Source organism: Oryzias latipes, chromosome 24 (assembly GCF_002234675.1).
Source record: "Oryzias latipes chromosome 24, ASM223467v1".
Classification (NCBI taxonomy): Eukaryota; Metazoa; Chordata; class Actinopteri; order Beloniformes; family Adrianichthyidae; genus Oryzias; species Oryzias latipes.
In genome coordinates this window covers 1,920,935-1,937,637 of record NC_019882.2, presented here as the reverse complement: position 1 = coordinate 1,937,637, position 16,703 = coordinate 1,920,935, and the positions used below count along the sequence as shown (strand labels likewise).

Here is a 16,703-nt window from a genome sequence, read left to right as displayed (position 1 = left end):
TTTTTGTGGGGAAATGTGAAAAATGGAAGAGGAGGATTTTTTTTTTGACATTTTTGCACGTGTGACCTGAGCTGACCCTGCTTTACGAGGCAACAGTGACCGCTGCTTCACCTGCGGGCGGCGACACCAGCCAGGAGCCGCACCTGCGACCTTCGAGCATCTCTGTCAGCACTCCATCTGTTTCACAGGCTGACGGTGAGGCTCCAGCGCGATGACGGACTAACGTTTCATCCCACAGACAACGACGACGGACCTCTGAGCTCCTCCATTACACGGTCTGCCGAACCCTCAGCTGGAGCCCAACACCAACTCCAAGGTGATAAATCCCACCACTAAAACCCGATCGACACTTCTCGTCATGCTTACATAATGCGATGAATGATGATGACTCAACTGGAATGATGGATTAAAGGCCTCTTATGAAGACGCGTTTCTGAGCAGCTGCCGGAGAGATTTAGTCTTTTTATGGAGAGTTTTGTGTTTCAAATATCTGCGGGAATTGCCAATAACTGTGATTGTTTGTGTTGTAAGGAAGAAAGTATGTGCAGTGGCCTTCAAGTGAACCAAATTTCTGCTGAAACAATATTGAAACGGTCTCCACAAACTATGAAACACTGTCTTTGCTTAACCACATAAATATGTCAATCACAGTTTATACAACGAATTGACTCGGTGACCCCTGAAAAGGCTGAAGATGTAATAATTCCATCAATATTTGTTTTGTAAGTTTGATAAAACATGAAACACTTGACGCTTGGTTTCTCTACTGGCTGGAGGTCAGAGGTCAGAGTTGAAAGAAAACACTGATAATTGCTTCCACGTCTTCTGCTGCAGCGTCTCAAATTATTCACGCCTACTGTGGGCGGACGGCGCTCTGAGGGTCACCAGGTGCAACCAAAAGCAACAACAACACACTTTCTTCACTATCAACTACCGTTTGCTGAAAGAAAATGGGTTTTCAGCACATAAAAATACATTACTAATATAATAAAACAAATAGAAAAAGTCATAAAAAAGACAATATTTATCAGAAACACGTATTTTTCTCTAAACACAGAAAAATCATGCTTTAACTTGAAGAAACACTGATAATTCTACAAAAAAAATCAACGGACGCTTTTGTACATGTGGACCTTTCTGCCACCTAATGGTCAACTTTGTAATTGCAGTGCATGATCAAATATTGCAGTTCTTCTACAGACCACTAGAGGTCCAACTTTACAGCAAAAACGTTCAAATTTGAGATTTTTTTGTTTATTGTTTTATTTATTGTTATAATATTTATATTATTAACTAAGGAAATTGATTCAATTATTATTTAGCTAATTTGTTTTCATAAAGCTTATGCATGGACGTTTTTAGTTCAGACGTTTTCAGTTCAGTTTTATTTATTTATTATTATTTTATTTTTTTATTGGGGTGAGCTGTCCAATGGACCCAACAGAATCTCAGATTTAAAGGACCCATTGATCAAAGACCCTACTCCACGTCAGGCTTCATGGGAAGGAAACAACAAAAATCCATTGCAGCGGTTGAAACACCCAGATGCTAATTATAACGAAATGCCCCTAAAAATGAGCAAATTTGAGCAAAAAAAAGTCATGATTAGAGAACAATGCATGATTTATCAAAAGTATCCTTTAAGGTTGACTGAAAATGTCTGCTTCTGGAGTAAAACCTGACTTTAAAACACGCTAATCAGTGAAAAATCTGCAAATGCATTCCAGTGTTTTAGTGGAACTGCAGCAGATGCTACTTCCTGGTTTGAGTTACTTTACATTTTTCAGTCACAGTTTTTTTGTTTTTTTGCAAAATAAGAATTTTTACTGGGTTACTGGTATTTTGGTAAAAATAATAAAAATTGTAAAACCTTAATTTATCCCACCTGTTTGTCAGTCGTTCTGATTTGCCTCCGTTCTGGGCTTTTTTTGTTTGTTTTTCGTCTCACTCGAGCATCACTTTTCAGCTGACTTTCTGCAGAAATGCGTCCAAAACAAACGTACTGTTTTCTGTAAACGCCGCAGAGCGAAGCACGCCGTTGTTCATTAAAGTTTTCTGGTCGTAAGTCGGAGCAGAGTACTAACTTTTCGTCAAAGACATAACAACAGAGAGAATACACAGATTGAAATGATGAAGCGACCAAAATAGTAAAGCTTCATCTATTTAAATATCACTTTAGAGTACACTTTATATGTGCAGTAGAGAAACAAAATAAATACTTTATTTTTACAGTTCCACATCAGTGTGCATCCTTTGGTCCGAGGTGCACGTTGGAGGAAGAAATGAAGGTGCAAACAGGTAGAAATACAGACAGCAATGTGGTTACTGCGTGTCACATGCATCCTAAAGCAAATACAGAGCGAGATCCTGCAGAGCAACAGTGACAGAAACATCCCATTTACATTCACACCACCAAACTCTGGCAAATGACATGAAACTCAAACTTCATCATTGTACCGTTGGTTGGACATGCTTTTGAACTTTAGCTTTAACAACAGCTTATTTCAAAGTTGGCCTCACTTTAAGACTAAAACAGACAAATGCTGAAAACAGAAAACTTTAAATCTGCTTCTTGTTAGGATAAAATATTACAATGTTATTTCTTAAACTATCAGGCCGTGTCCAGATTGACTCCCTGACCCCTAAAGGAGGATACAGTGCATCCTGTCCTCTGGTGTTCTGATGATAAAAACGTTGACATTTCATAGGAAATAAATGTGAGTACATGTTTTTCAAATGACAAACCATTCAAATGCAATGCATTGTGGTCTATATTTACCCATTTAGACATCTGGTAAATTTCCAAGACACTGGATTTTGGACGCCAGATGCCCCGAAAAAATGGTAATATGCAGTAGTGCATTAAGGAGTGAGTAGTAAGGGACTCTGGACACAATTGAGTTTTTGTGTTTGCCACAGAGCCCTGGAAATGATATTAAAAAACAAAAAAAATGTACTTACAATAATCATTTTTGGGCACAAATTACTATTTTGTGGCCTCAAATCTGCATTTTAGCATCTTAAATTCCTACTACTAATTTGTAACCACAAAATACTAACTTGGGCCCAGAAAATTCTTATTTGTGTCCCATAAATATGAATTTGCGCCAACAAAATACTAACTCGTGCGAGAAATAGCAAATTTGTGTGCACAAAATTCTTATTTGTGTGCACAAGATACTAATTTGTGCCCTCAAAAAGCTTTGAATATTTTGTAGCTTTTGTTGAGAATAAAAGAGGTCAAACCTTCAGCTCATCTCAGACCGGGATCTGACATCTCATGGAGTAACTGGTTTAATGAAATGATGTTTGAAATCCCCATATGAAATTGAGACACGTTTGAGACATGTTTGAGATGTATTTGAGACATGTATGAGACATATTTTAAACATGTTTGAGACATATATTAAAATATGTTTGGGACATGTTTAAGACATGTCTGAGACATATTTGAGACACGTTTGAGACATGTTTGAGACGTTTTTGAGACATATACTGTATGAGACACATTCGAGACATATTTGAGACATATTTTAAACAATTTTGAGACATATTTTAAAGTATGTTTGGGACGTGTTTAAGACATGTCTGAGACATATTTGAGACACCCGCAGGGACTCAGTGGCTGGTTAAACAGAGTATACGTCTGTGATCCTAAAATATCCACATGAATCAAAGGAAACAAACGTTTGTGACTCACAGGAGGAAATGTTTTATGGACTCCAAACATTTTGGGATATTGCCAGCAGTGACAGTCAGATGTTTCGCTCAGCTGACAGTTTTTTTCATTAGAAACATTTGGTTTTTTAAAAGTAGGAGATCTAAGAGGCTAAACTGTGGCTCATCAGAGGAATCATTGTATTTTAGTGATCAGAGTTTAAATGCAAAATATATTATTATAATTTTGCCAAAGGTTTTTGGGGGATATAAAAATAAATCAAACCATTTTGGGGGGGGATTTATAAAATAGGTAAACATTTCACATTTTAGATAAACATTTCATGAGTTTATGGAGGTTAAAGTATATTTTGCTGCTCTTCAGACATATAATCTACCAAACATACAATATTTTTTCCAAGTGTCTTTTCCAATGCATTCATTTCAGTCTTTTGAAATTACATTTTTGTCATAAACATCAGCAGATTTTTGCATCTGACGTGGCTTTAGAGTTTGAAGCTAACGGGTCGATGGAGGAAAACCTCTTTAGCCAATAGGAAGTTGTTGTTTTTTGGAAGATGACCCTCCACCAGGTTGTTTGAAGTTTGTCTCTTACGCTGCACCGTACTCATGCTGGAAGCCATTGAGGTCTGCTCCTTCCCACCAGCATCATAAAAGACACAGCAGATCCTGAGGGTGGCCTGGATTTTACTTCAAAACATAAAGTCCAAACCACCGTGAGGTTTTGGGGGCTTCAGCGGCCTTTATGAGCTCAGTGCGGTGTCCCTCAAAGTCACAAATCAACAAGATCCAACACTTGGAGGAACTAAGAATAAAACATCTGCTGCGAGTTAAAAAAGCTTCTAGCACTTCATTGTCATCATCACATTTACATAAGCTGTGCATGACCAAACCACAGGCCCAATATTTGATGTCTCGGATGAATCCGTTCTCCTCGTTCGATGCTCCTCTTCCTCAGGTCTGGGCTTTGAGGGCATGCCTGCTCCGTTTTTCCCAGAAGGCAGCTCTGTATCCTTGGAGTTTGTCGCTCTTGTTCTTGATGTCGGCCCCTTCATCCCTGAGGAGAAGGAGAGCACAGCAGCGTTAGCGATCCGTCGGTTTGCTCAGGCGCTCCCGTGGCCGTGCGGCGCCGACCTCTGAGACGAGCAGAAGGACCAGCACGCCGTGTCCTGGGCGTCCGTGCACAGGCAGCGGCGGAGTTCCCGCCGGAGACGCACCGACCCGAATCCGTATGGCACCACTCGGCTGGGAGACAAAGACACAATCGAGTCAATCCTTACAAACAACAAGTCGATGATCCCCTTCTGGATTTCCCACTGTCGCCCTAATAGGCTCAATGGAACAGTAAGAACATTTAAAGAAAATGTATTTCTATTTATGATTTATATAAACGTATTTGCATTTCATTGAGGGAAATACGTCTTTGAACCCTCTTGCTTAGTACCCTCAGAGGTCAGAGGTTTCTTGTCGCTGATAATCAGGTTTCTGCACATATCAGGAGTTTTGGTCCACTCTTCTTTACAAATGACTTCTAAATTATTCAGATCTGGTGGCTGTTGCTTAGCAACTCTTAGTTTTAGTTCTCTCCATTGAGGCCGCTCCATGCCAGTGATCTGCTTCTTCTTCAGCCGTTCCTTGGCTGTAAGATTTGGGTCATTATCCTGTTGGAGACCTGTCCACGACACATTTGAGGAGGTTTTCACTCAGGCTTTGACTGTATATGGCTCCGCCCATGCTTCCATTCACCCCCAAACCATAATGGTTCCACCTCCATGCTTCCCAGTCTAGATGCTGTTCTTGGGGTCAGTTGAGTTGACACCAAAGAGCTCCGTGTTGGCCTCAACTGACCACAGCGCTTCCTCCCAATCACTCTCTAAATCATGAAGGTGTTCACTGGCAAACTTCAGGTGGGCCTGCACACGTGCCTCCTTTAAGCAGGGGGACTTTGCAAGCTCTGGAAGATTAGGAGCCACTGCGGCGTAGAGTATCACCAATGCTTTTCTTGGTGACTGTGGTTCCAGCTGCTTTGGGATCATCAACTATCTCCTGCCGTGTCGTTTTTCTCTCTGTTCTCATGATCATGGAAACCCCAGCAAGTCAAATCTGGTTTGAAGCCCCAGACTTCTAGGTGGATTGATGGTCATGTTCTTATATTTTGGTACTGAACCCCAGCTTCTTGCTGATGGTCTTGTCCATTCCGGTCTTGAGCAGGTCGACATTCTTCTCCCTCAAGTCTATTTGTCACACAGCCACTATGTACGTTTTGCACACGGTATAAAATGTCGGTCTTTCGTGATTCATGCGTGATTATATGTAATTCATTAGTTAATCACATCCAGGCCATAATCTAGAATTTTGTATGACATAAACAGCGAGTAGAAATTCAAAAACTTGTGTTGTTTTCTAGGACATAGTTTCTGCTGATCGGCAGACATTTTTCTTTATTTATTATTAGAGTGTTTCTTTATTTGAATCGTTGTGAATCAGGAGCAGACGAGAAAATGCTGTTTAAAAAAAAGTCGTCGTATTTGTGACGTAGAAAATACTCTGAGTGGGCAACGAGCTCCCTGCTGTCAGCAGCAGGGAGGGGAAGGGGGGCGGGGTTGCTCCGCACCAACAGCCAAACCTCAGAGGTGAATTGCTAATGAACTCCTGCCGCTCTGCAGAAAATATGTTCTAGAAAACGACACAGGTTTTTTGACACGGAAGTTATGAACCACCACGCAAGCGGCCGGACGGAGAGCATATCCTTGTTTATGAATGACTTAAGACGTGAATAATTATTTTGTTCGCACTAATTAATTATTTTGTGGGGAACGAAGTAGTATTTCGTGGGAACAAGATATTAATTTGTGGGAACGAGATATATTTTATTTTTTCCATGTCAGGACACGGGCAAAGTACACAACAAAGCATCGGAAATGAGTGAAACTGTTATGAAAAAGTAAATATTTGTTACGAAAAAAAAAGAAAAATATCATCATTTCTTCCAATTAAAAATCAATCCCAGGGTTGAATCTGTACTTTACTGAAAGCCATGTCACACAGTTTAGTGATACATGCTAGATGTAATTCATAGGTGTTTCTTGCTTTTGTCAACGTGCGCAGATGTCCGTCGAGGGTTTCGGTCGACGGGTCTTTACGCGAATTTGGTTTTTGGGCTGGTCAACATTTTTAGTTGGTTCAAAATTACACAGTTTATGCATATTTTATGTAGTTTATACGCAATTATTACGTAAATCTAACCCAGTTGTGCGTGATTTTTGTGAGATGTGAATTTGTGTCTTTCCACGACCGTTCCACATTTGTCTAACGGACTTTTCATGCATGAACTACCGACATATAAATTTATGTCGTGTATACGGCGCACATATCACATTAAAATTATGTAATTGATGCATGAATCACTAATGAATTGCATCTAAACAATAATCATGCACAGTTCATGTTCTACACAGATTTTCTTTGTATGGTCGATACGTTTAGATGAACCTTCCATTAGGATGTCAGACTGACAATTTTCTTATAGGTGGACAAACCTATAAAATCAGCAAGAATGAATAGTTTCCTCCACTGTTTGGGGGGGTTCACAGCTCCCCAGCAGTGCTCTCAGCATCTTTCGTGGCGCCGTGGCTGCAGCTTTATGTCACTGTGCGGCTGCATCCAACAGCAGGAACAGCCTGGACTCAAATCGCCGCGTTATCGTCGTCCAAATGTTTGACATGTCTTTAAGAATCAAACACATTTGCAGCAAACGTGTTTGATTCAGTGATAACGGCACTGAAGGTCTTCCTGGGTTCTTGTCTCAATTAAACGGCAGCACATCTGGTCCTCATTTCCACCATGTAGCTGGTGATAAAGTGCGAAGCTTTCATCCGCCGGCCCTCCTCCATCTGCGCTCCGCCCGCGTCATTTATTTCCCTCTTTGCTGCCTGTTGACTCCGTGCTGCTGTTTTTCTAACTCTGCTGGCTTCACCTCCACCTTTTAGCATTTGCTGAAATGTCAAAGGGTTAGTGAGCTTCTTTCTTTCTTGGGTTACAGGGATGAATAAATCTGTGCGACCTGAACTATTGAACTGGAGCTTGCATGAGTAATGGTTCCACTGCACACTTGATGGACTCCTCGGCTCCATCCTTTCAGGGCTGTGTTTATATCGACTTATCTGTCTTGTTCTGTCCCGCGATCAGCCAAGATCCAGCAGGCGGGAGCCAGCACTTTTTCTGCTTTGAGCGGCAGGTACTCCTCTGTTTGGGCTTCGGCAGAAACAAACATGATGGATCAGCTAAGCACAAAGTTTAATTGTGTGTTTGTGATGGAACAGGAGTTGGACTTGTGATCCGGGGACACCCAGACACCCACACCCCAAACCTGCTGCAGGACTCCGCTGCCAACACAAACATGCGAACGACTGCAGCTGCAGGCAAAAGTGCGAGACGCTTTCAATTTTGTTTGTTTCATATTTCGTTTGGCAAAAGCCCGAAACCATCAAGGTTAAGCAACTGTGACAAAGTGTTTGGTGAACAAATGCACCAAACATTTGTGAATTCTGACAAACTCCATCATGAAACTGCTGGGATTGTTGAATCCGTCCAGGCCCGGAAGGTTCACGTCTAGACATTTCTGGATAGTTGGTCTTTTTTTATGCCTGATCCTTAAAAAGACGAAACATATCACATGAACTGGCTCTTTTTTTGTACAAGCAAAAACAAATTTCACCGCTTTTCTTTTTTTTTTAATGAAACATTTCATAAAAATTTCCTTCTAATCCAGTTGGATCTGCCTGTGGAGAAAAATACACGCCTTCTTGTAGCCCTTGTTCTATCCTAGGCACTTTACCATTGGGAGGTGGGTCATCTAGACCCACTAGACAGTGCTCTGAACCTTTTTTCTTCAATGATTTGTGATCTTCACTGGTGTCCATGGATTACATGAAATCTTTCCACCTTTATCCACCTTTGTCATGGTAGGGAGAACACGTCACTGGAGGGGGGGGGGGGGGGGGGGTCATCCAAGATAGCACAAGGGATATACAGTCAAAGATTTTGTCAATCTGGGGACTTATTGTGAACGCAGCATGAACGACGTGTTGGATATGTAACAGTTCATATTGATGATTGATTTCAGTAATACCCATAAACAACAACAGATCTTTTTTTTGATCCATCAAGACTAAAAGGTATTCCATTCCATTCCTTTTCAAGAAAATTGGTTTTATTTTTAGTTCTTAGATTTGACCAGAGAGACAAAAGATCCTTCAAACCCTTTAAAAATCATTCCACCTTAACAAGATGTCCTTATTTCAATGGAACATTTGCTTGATCCGTAGTCTTTGTCTCTGCAAACAGACCAAAACCTGTGCAGTTATGAAAAATCAGAAGGAAGATGGTTCACTTCTGGACTGATCTCAGTGATGTCAATCATTTGACGTCTCTGTGAAGAACGAAGGAGAGCAGATGTTTAATAAACCCGCATCTCCAAAGGTGGGCTCTTGAAGAAGTGCTACCTTTAGATTGATCTGATGCTCCTCGCTGTTTTCAGTCCAGCTTAAAACATGGTGGGGGGTGGGGGTCTGATTTAAAAAAATAACATTTACTCTGAAAGTAGTGGATGGTTTCTGTTATCTTCATGTGAGGAGCAGCAGCAAGCTGGACGGCCCTCCTAAAGCTAAATTTGAAGTAACTGGACATTTCCAACAGTCCAAGGAAAACACAAAGAAACTTATCTCTGAGTAACAAAAGATCTGCAGAAAAAACCTCCTGGATTCTGCTGACAGCACACATGTGAAGCTGGAAAAGTTTCATAACTTCTCCAGTTTTCAGGAAATTAGCAGGAGAATGTCTCATATTTGTTGGGGAGAACTTGAGGGCTAACAGCAGGCTTCCCTGTTCGGTATGCAAAGCTGGTCCAAATGAAAAATATGCTCTGAAAGGAAAGTCTTTGGTTTCATGGCTCTGGAGATGGGCACAGGATTCAAAACGACATGTCTGGTTCTAGAGACAGAACCGCAGCAGGACGTTCAGTCTGAGAAAGAACCAGAAGAACGTTGGCGGGTTTTGATCATTTTTACGTTTTAATCAACAGTTTCTGAACTAAGAACATGTCAAAGGGAATATGGAATGGCCAAATAATCCCAGTTAATCACATCCAGGCCATAATCCAGAATTTTTTATGACATAGAACAGCAAGTGGCAGAAACTGATTCACCTTCTTGTCTACATAGAAAAGTCTAAAGACCATTTATCAAAATCATCATAACTCCTGGTCTGGTCTATTTGCAAACATTCTATGTGCTCTTTTAATTCTGATTATGCTGTTTCTATGCAAAATCAAAAAACGTGTCGTTTTCTAGGACATATTTTCTGCAGAGCGGCAGGAGTTCTCTAGCAATTCACCTCTGAGGTTTGGCTGTTGGTGCGGAGCAACCCCGCCCCCCTTCCCCTCCCTGCTGCTGACAGCAGGGAGCTCGTTGCCCACTCAGAGTATTTTCTACGTCACAAATACGACGTTTTTTCCAACAGCATTTTCTCGTCTGCTCCTGATTCACAACGATTCAAATAAAGAAACACTTTAATAATAAATAAAGAAAAACGTCTGCCGATCTGCAGAAACTATGTCCTAGAAAACAACACAAGTTTTTGAATTTCGGCTAAAGACGGCATCACCATGATAATAAAAAAAAAACTCACTGGGAACGCTTTGAAACTTGATCAGAAGATGATCGGAGTGGGACTTAAAGATGCAATCTTCACAACCAGTGTCCGGTAACCATGGAGACCGAAAACAGGCCGTCTTTGACATTTATTGTCTGTGAAACCGCTACACACAACAAAGCATCGGAATTGAGTGAAACTGTTATGAAGAAGTTAATATTTGCTACGAAAAAAAAAGAAAAATGTCATCATTTTATGTTGATAAAAATTGATGCCAGGGTTGAATCTGTACTTTACGAAAAGCCATGTCACACATTTTCCACGTGTGAAATACATAATTTATACGTGTTTCTTGCTTTTGTCGATGTGCGCAGATGTCCATCGAGGGTTTTGGACTATTTACGCGTGAACCACCAATGTCTAACTTTTATTTCACGTATACGGCGCAGTGTTTACGTGTTCTTTGCGTGGTTTATTCGTTCTTCTTCCTTGGTTTTGATGTGGTTCATTCCTTTTTTTTATTTTTATTAATTTTTATTTAAGTGAGACAACAGAAAAAAACAAAACAAAAACAACAACAAACAAACGACAATACACTGGAAAAAAACAGACCTGACAAACAAAGACAACTACCAATACTAACACACAAAACAGGAGGTAAAACAAAAATGTAGGGATACATTATTAGAGATTCATGTAAATGGATAGGAAAGGCTCAAGACATAAGTATGCATTCATTCTATTCTTGCTACTAGAAAACTCAATAGCAGTAACCATCATGAAACCCACACTAGAAATAATCATCTTGTCTTTGTTACAAAAAAAAAAAATGAATAAAAATAAAAATATTGAGAGTAATTACCCATAACTATCAGACGCCTGCAAATGAGATGAATAGGGTATTGTAGAGAGAAAAAGGCGGGGAGACAACACCCCATAGAGGCCAAGACAGTCACATATTTGGTTCTCAGATGAAACTTAATGTTCGTTTAGGAACTCAATGAGAGCTGACCATACAGATAGTGGTTCGGTCGTGTCAGTGGAAGAAGGTAATGAGTAAATGTATTCAAGAAACATCGTGTCCTTTGGTTTCCAGATCATGAAGATGTTTTTTTAGCTATTGTTATTGCTACAAGAATACATTTATTCTTAGACGGGTCAAGATTTAAATGTAGTTCTGAAAGGTCTCCTAATAGACACAGTGAAGGTGATGAAGGGATGAGGCAGGCCAAGAATGGGATAGATAAGGTTTGGGTAATTTCTTCCCAAAATTCTTTAATGGGTGAGGAGTCCCAAGTTGCATGGATATATGTGTCTGGGGTATTTTGAGTGCAAAATGGGCAGATCTCTGATTCAAATCCCATTCTTGAAAATTTCTCTCTTGTGTAGTGAATTCTATGGAGGGTTTTGTATTGTATTAGTTGTAAATTTGTGTTATTTTTGTCATGATATGGATGTTTTTACATATTTGAGCCCAGAACTCAGTGTTACCAGGAATAGAAAGATCGTTTCCAACTTTGTTTTGGGGAAGTGATAAAGACTCATCTGAGAATATTGTCACGGTTCCTCCGGCTGCTACTCCTCCCCTCCCTGCCCCTTCATTGGAACCAGCTGACCTGCATCATCTCATCACCTGGCAGACCTTCTTAAGGAGATCCATCCCAGCATACTACGCCAGTCCGTTATACTCACTCCGGTGATCACGCCTGGCCTCAAGTTAAGTTACTCTCGCTTTAGTAATCCTAGCTTGTACTTACCGTCTGTCTCACGTCTTCAGGTCTTCACTCCATTGGTCACGCTGGTTCCTCGCTCCACGCTGATTACATCATCCTCGACGTCCTCGCCTTGCCTCAAGCTGGTTACGCTGTCCTCAGCGTCCACGTCTCGCCTCAAGCCGGTCACGCCGCCCTCGGCGCTCCACCACGTCACGGACTGTGAACGCCGTCCTCGGCGCTCCACCTCGCCACAGCAGTTTCCTGCATCCACGACGTCCCCTGACTTCTATAATTAAAACATCCTGTTAAATACAACGCCTTCCTGAGTTTCTTCCGGGTTCCAGCATCTGGGTCTCCCTAGTAGTCCGATCATGACAGAACGGACTGGCCATTACCCAGACCCAGCTGACCCGGAGGGACTCCGCTTGGCCGTCACTCACCAAGGCATCGCTCTGGGACGGCAAGCTGAATCCCTCAACCAGATGGCCGCCGCCCAGCAGGATCTTTTCCGTCGCTTGGACGGTATTTCTCTGGCTCTGACGGATTTAACCTCCCGAGGACCTACTAACGCCTCAGCCAGCAACACGGGTTCCGCCACCGGAAGCCCGGGCCCCGCTACAGACAAAGCAGCTCACGAAAACATCCGGCTCCTTCCTGAGCCTTTCCTGGGTGACGTAGGAGCCTGCGGGGGATTCCTCCTGCAATGTCGTTTGATCTTCCAGCAGGCACCTCGGCACTATCATGCAGACCACAGCAAAATCACCCTTATAGTGAACTCTCTCCGGGGTAAAGCGCTTCAATGGGCTCAGGCTTACCTGACCGCTAATCCCATCTCTCAAGTTCCTTTCGAACGCTTTTTAGGCGAGTTCCGGCTGGTTTTCGACCAACCCCGCAAGGAGGAGGAGGCCACCCGCCGACTGCTAGCCCTCAAACAACGCCACAGATCCGTGAGTGACCATCTAATAGACTTTCGGATTCTAGCTGTGGAGGCGGGTTGGCCGGATATAGCCCTTAAAGGGGTGTTCTACCAATCCCTTAATGACTCGATTAAAGACCATTTATGTTCGCAACCCGAGGCTAGCTCTTTTGAAGAGCTCGTCACCGCGGCCTTGCGGTCCGACGTGCGTCTCCGTGAACGTCATGCTGAGCGCCCCTGTCAAGACAAGAGACTCCTTACCAGTGCTTCTCCTCCATTCCCTGCTGCTAACTATGTTCATGTTATGTCTCACGATTCTGTCGGACTCTCCACAGAGGAACCGATGCAGATTGGACATTCTAAGCTCACCCCTGAGGAGCGGCAGAGACGAAGAGATGAGGGGGCGTGTTTCTATTGCGGCCAGACCGGTCACCTCGTTCATCAATGTAAGCTTCGTTTAAACTCCCGAACCCCCCGTTAGAAGGCAGGCCACGGGCGGGTCAATCTTCTCTCTCTACCGAGAGACCTTTTCTTTATTTACCTGTCAAGTTAAGTTTTTCTTCTAGTGTTTTTGAAGGTAGAGCCCTTATCGACTCTGGAGCTGAGCAGAGTTTTATTGATGACTGTCTTGTTTCTGAGCTTAACATTCCCACAGAACCTTTGGATATCCCTGTCAGGGCGGCCGGATTGGGTGGTCAGGTCCTCACTCACATAACCCACCGTACTAAGGCCGTTCGTCTCATCACGTCTGGTAATCATCACGAACTCATTCAGTTTTACATTACCAAGACCCCCCAGTCTCCCATCATTCTAGGGTTCCCCTGGCTTCGAGCTCACAACCCCCAGTTCGATTGGGTTAATCTCCACGTTACCAACTGGAGCACTACCTGCATGGCTAATTGTCTTCGTTCCGCCATACCCTCGGTTTCTCCTCGTTGTGATCCAGATCCTGAGGAGATCGATCTTTCTAGGGTTCCTCCGTGCTACCACGATCTTGGGGCTGTTTTCAGTAAGACCAGGGCTGGTTCCCTTCCTCCCCACAGGCCGTACGACTGTTCCATCGAACTAGTTAAAGGCGCTACGCTGCCTAAGAGGAGGCTATTTAATTTATCAGGCCCTGAGAAACTGTCAATGGAAAAATACATCCAGGAAGCCCTCTCGGCTGGTCATATTCGCCCCTCATCTTCTCCGGTCGGTGCGGGGTTCTTCTTCGTCCAGAAGAAGGACAGAACTTTGCGCCCATGCATTGATTACCGCGACCTCAATCAAATTACTGTTAAAAATAAATATTCCCTTCCGCTTATTGACTCTGCTCTACATTCTGTTCAGGACGCTCGAGTCTTTTCCAAGTTGGACCTCCGTAACGCTTATTATTTGGTTCGCATGAGGGAGGGGGACGAGTGGAAGACCGCCTTTAACACCCCACTCGGTCATTTCGAGTATTTGGTGATGCCTTTTGGGCTCACCAACGCTCCTGCTACCTTCCAGAATCTCGTTAACGATGTTCTTCGTGATTTTTTGAACCGCTTCGTCTTTGTTTACCTTGACGACATCCTTATTTATTCACGCGATCTGGATGAACACACCCACCATGTCCGCCAGGTTCTCTCACGGCTTTTAGAGAACCGACTATATGTTAAAGCCGAAAAGTGCGAGTTTCATGTACCCACCATTTCATTTCTGGGTTTCATCATTGACTCTGGTAACATTCGCCCCGATCCGGCCAAGATCGCGGCCGTCACCAGCTGGGAACCTCCCACTTCCCGTAAACAACTTCAGAGGTTCCTCGGCTTCGCAAATTTCTACCGTCGCTTCATAAGGAACTATAGCAGCATTGCCGCTCCGTTGACTCAACTCACCTCCGTTACTAAACCGTTTCTCTGGACCCCCGAAGCTCAATCCGCATTCACTAGACTTAAGCACCTCTTTACTTCCGCTCCCATTCTATCACAGCCTGATCCTCTCCGACAGTTCGTTGTCGAGGTCGACGCTTCCGATTCTGGTGTGGGAGCGATTCTTTCTCAACGGGAGGTTGGCTCGGGGAAACTGAAACCATGTGCGTTCTTCTCTAGGAAGCTTTCTACGGCGGAGAGGAATTATGACGTCGGTAACCGCGAACTCCTCGCCATTAAACTCGCTCTGGAGGAATGGCGTCACTGGCTCGAGGGGGCTGAACATCCGTTCATCGTTTGGACGGATCATAAAAATCTCGCCTACCTACGTACAGCTAAACGCCTTAATTCACGTCAGGCCCGTTGGTGCCTTTTTTTTGACAGGTTTGATTTCACTATCACCTACCGGCCGGGTAGCAGGAACATTAAACCAGACGCCCTCTCACGTTTATTTTGTTCAGGGGATGACCAGGACAGCTCTCCCATTATTCCCCCCACATGTATTGTGGGTAATTTGACATGGGACATTGAGAGCAGGGTCATCCAAGCTCAGGGAGAGGAACCTGACCATCCTCCGGCCCCCCCTGGAACTCTTTACGTCCCCTCCTCCCTCCGCTCGGATGTCCTGGTTTGGGGGCACACGTCGCGTATTGCTTGCCATGGCGGCATTCATAGAACCCTGAGGCTCGTGCAACGTAGATTTTTCTGGCCTTCCATGGCTCGGGACGTGAGGGAATTCGTTGCGGCTTGCGACGTCTGCGCCCGCTCTAAGTCTTCCAACTCGCCGCCTGCTGGTCTCCTCCATCCTTTACCTGTTCCGCAGCGGCCCTGGTCCCATCTCGCCATGGACTTCATCACTGGGTTGCCGGCCTCTCAGGATAACACCGTCATTCTTACAGTGGTCGACCGTTTTTCCAAGGCTGCCCATTTCATTCCCCTTCCCAAGCTGCCCACGGCCACCGAGATGGCTGACGTCTTGGTTCGAGAGGTATTCAGGCATCACGGCATCCCCAGTGATATTGTCTCCGACCGCGGGCCCCAGTTCATATCCCAGGTCTGGCGGGCTTTCTGTTCTGCTCTGGGTGCCACGGTTAGCCTCACATCCGGTCATCATCCCCAGTCAAATGGGCAAGCGGAGCGTGCAAACCAGGAGCTCGAGGCCGCCCTCCGTTGTGTGGCCGCCCGAAACCCCTCCAACTGGTCTTCATTCCTGGCATGGATCGAGTACGCCCACAACAGCCATCCGTCTGCTGCTACCGGTATGTCCCCGTTTGAAGCGTCCCTCGGATACTCTCCACCCTTGTTCCCCTCCCAGGAGCTGGACTTGGCGGTCCCGTCGGTTCAGCATCACCTGCGACGCGCCCAGCGTATATGGACTCAGGCCAGGGCCGCTCTCCTGCGCACTAGAGAGAGGAACTGCAGGATCGCTAATCGCCACAGGGTGGAGAGCCCCGCCTACCAACCGGGACAGAGGGTTTGGCTGTCTTCACGGGACATACCGCTCCAGGCCACCTCCCGTAAACTGGCTCCACGCTACATTGGACCTTACCCCGTCGAGAGGGTCATAAACCCCTCCTGTGTGCGGCTGCGGCTCCCGGCGGCGCTTAAGGTGCACCCCACGTTTCATGTCTCGCAGCTTAAGCCTGTCCAGGAGAGTCCTTTGTGCCCGCCGTCCGCTTCCCCACCGCCCGCCCGGGTCATCGACGGCGCTCCTGCCTACACCGCCAGCAAGGTGTTGGACGTCCGCCGCCGGGGGCGCGGTTTCCAGTTTCTGGTGGACTGGGAGGGTTACGGTCCGGAGGAGCGCTCATGGATCTCCCGCTCCCTCATTCTGGACCATACCCTCATTGA

General features: G+C 44.5%; 1 protein-coding gene across 1 annotated transcript in view; it reads right to left on the bottom strand.

Moving 5' to 3' along the window:
- Positions 1 to 2,143: 2,143 nt before the first annotated feature.
- Positions 2,144 to 16,703, bottom strand: part of LOC101157583 (endothelin-1-like) — a 39,976-nt gene continuing 25,416 nt past the window's right edge. The window contains exons 3-4 of the mRNA XM_004083323.4: positions 4,813 to 4,923; positions 2,144 to 4,735 (exon numbers count right to left, since the gene is read on the bottom strand). Of these exons, the coding sequence (XP_004083371.1) occupies positions 4,633 to 4,735; positions 4,813 to 4,923 (214 nt within the window). The 3' untranslated portion in view covers positions 2,144 to 4,632. The remainder of the gene's footprint in view (positions 4,736 to 4,812; positions 4,924 to 16,703) is intronic.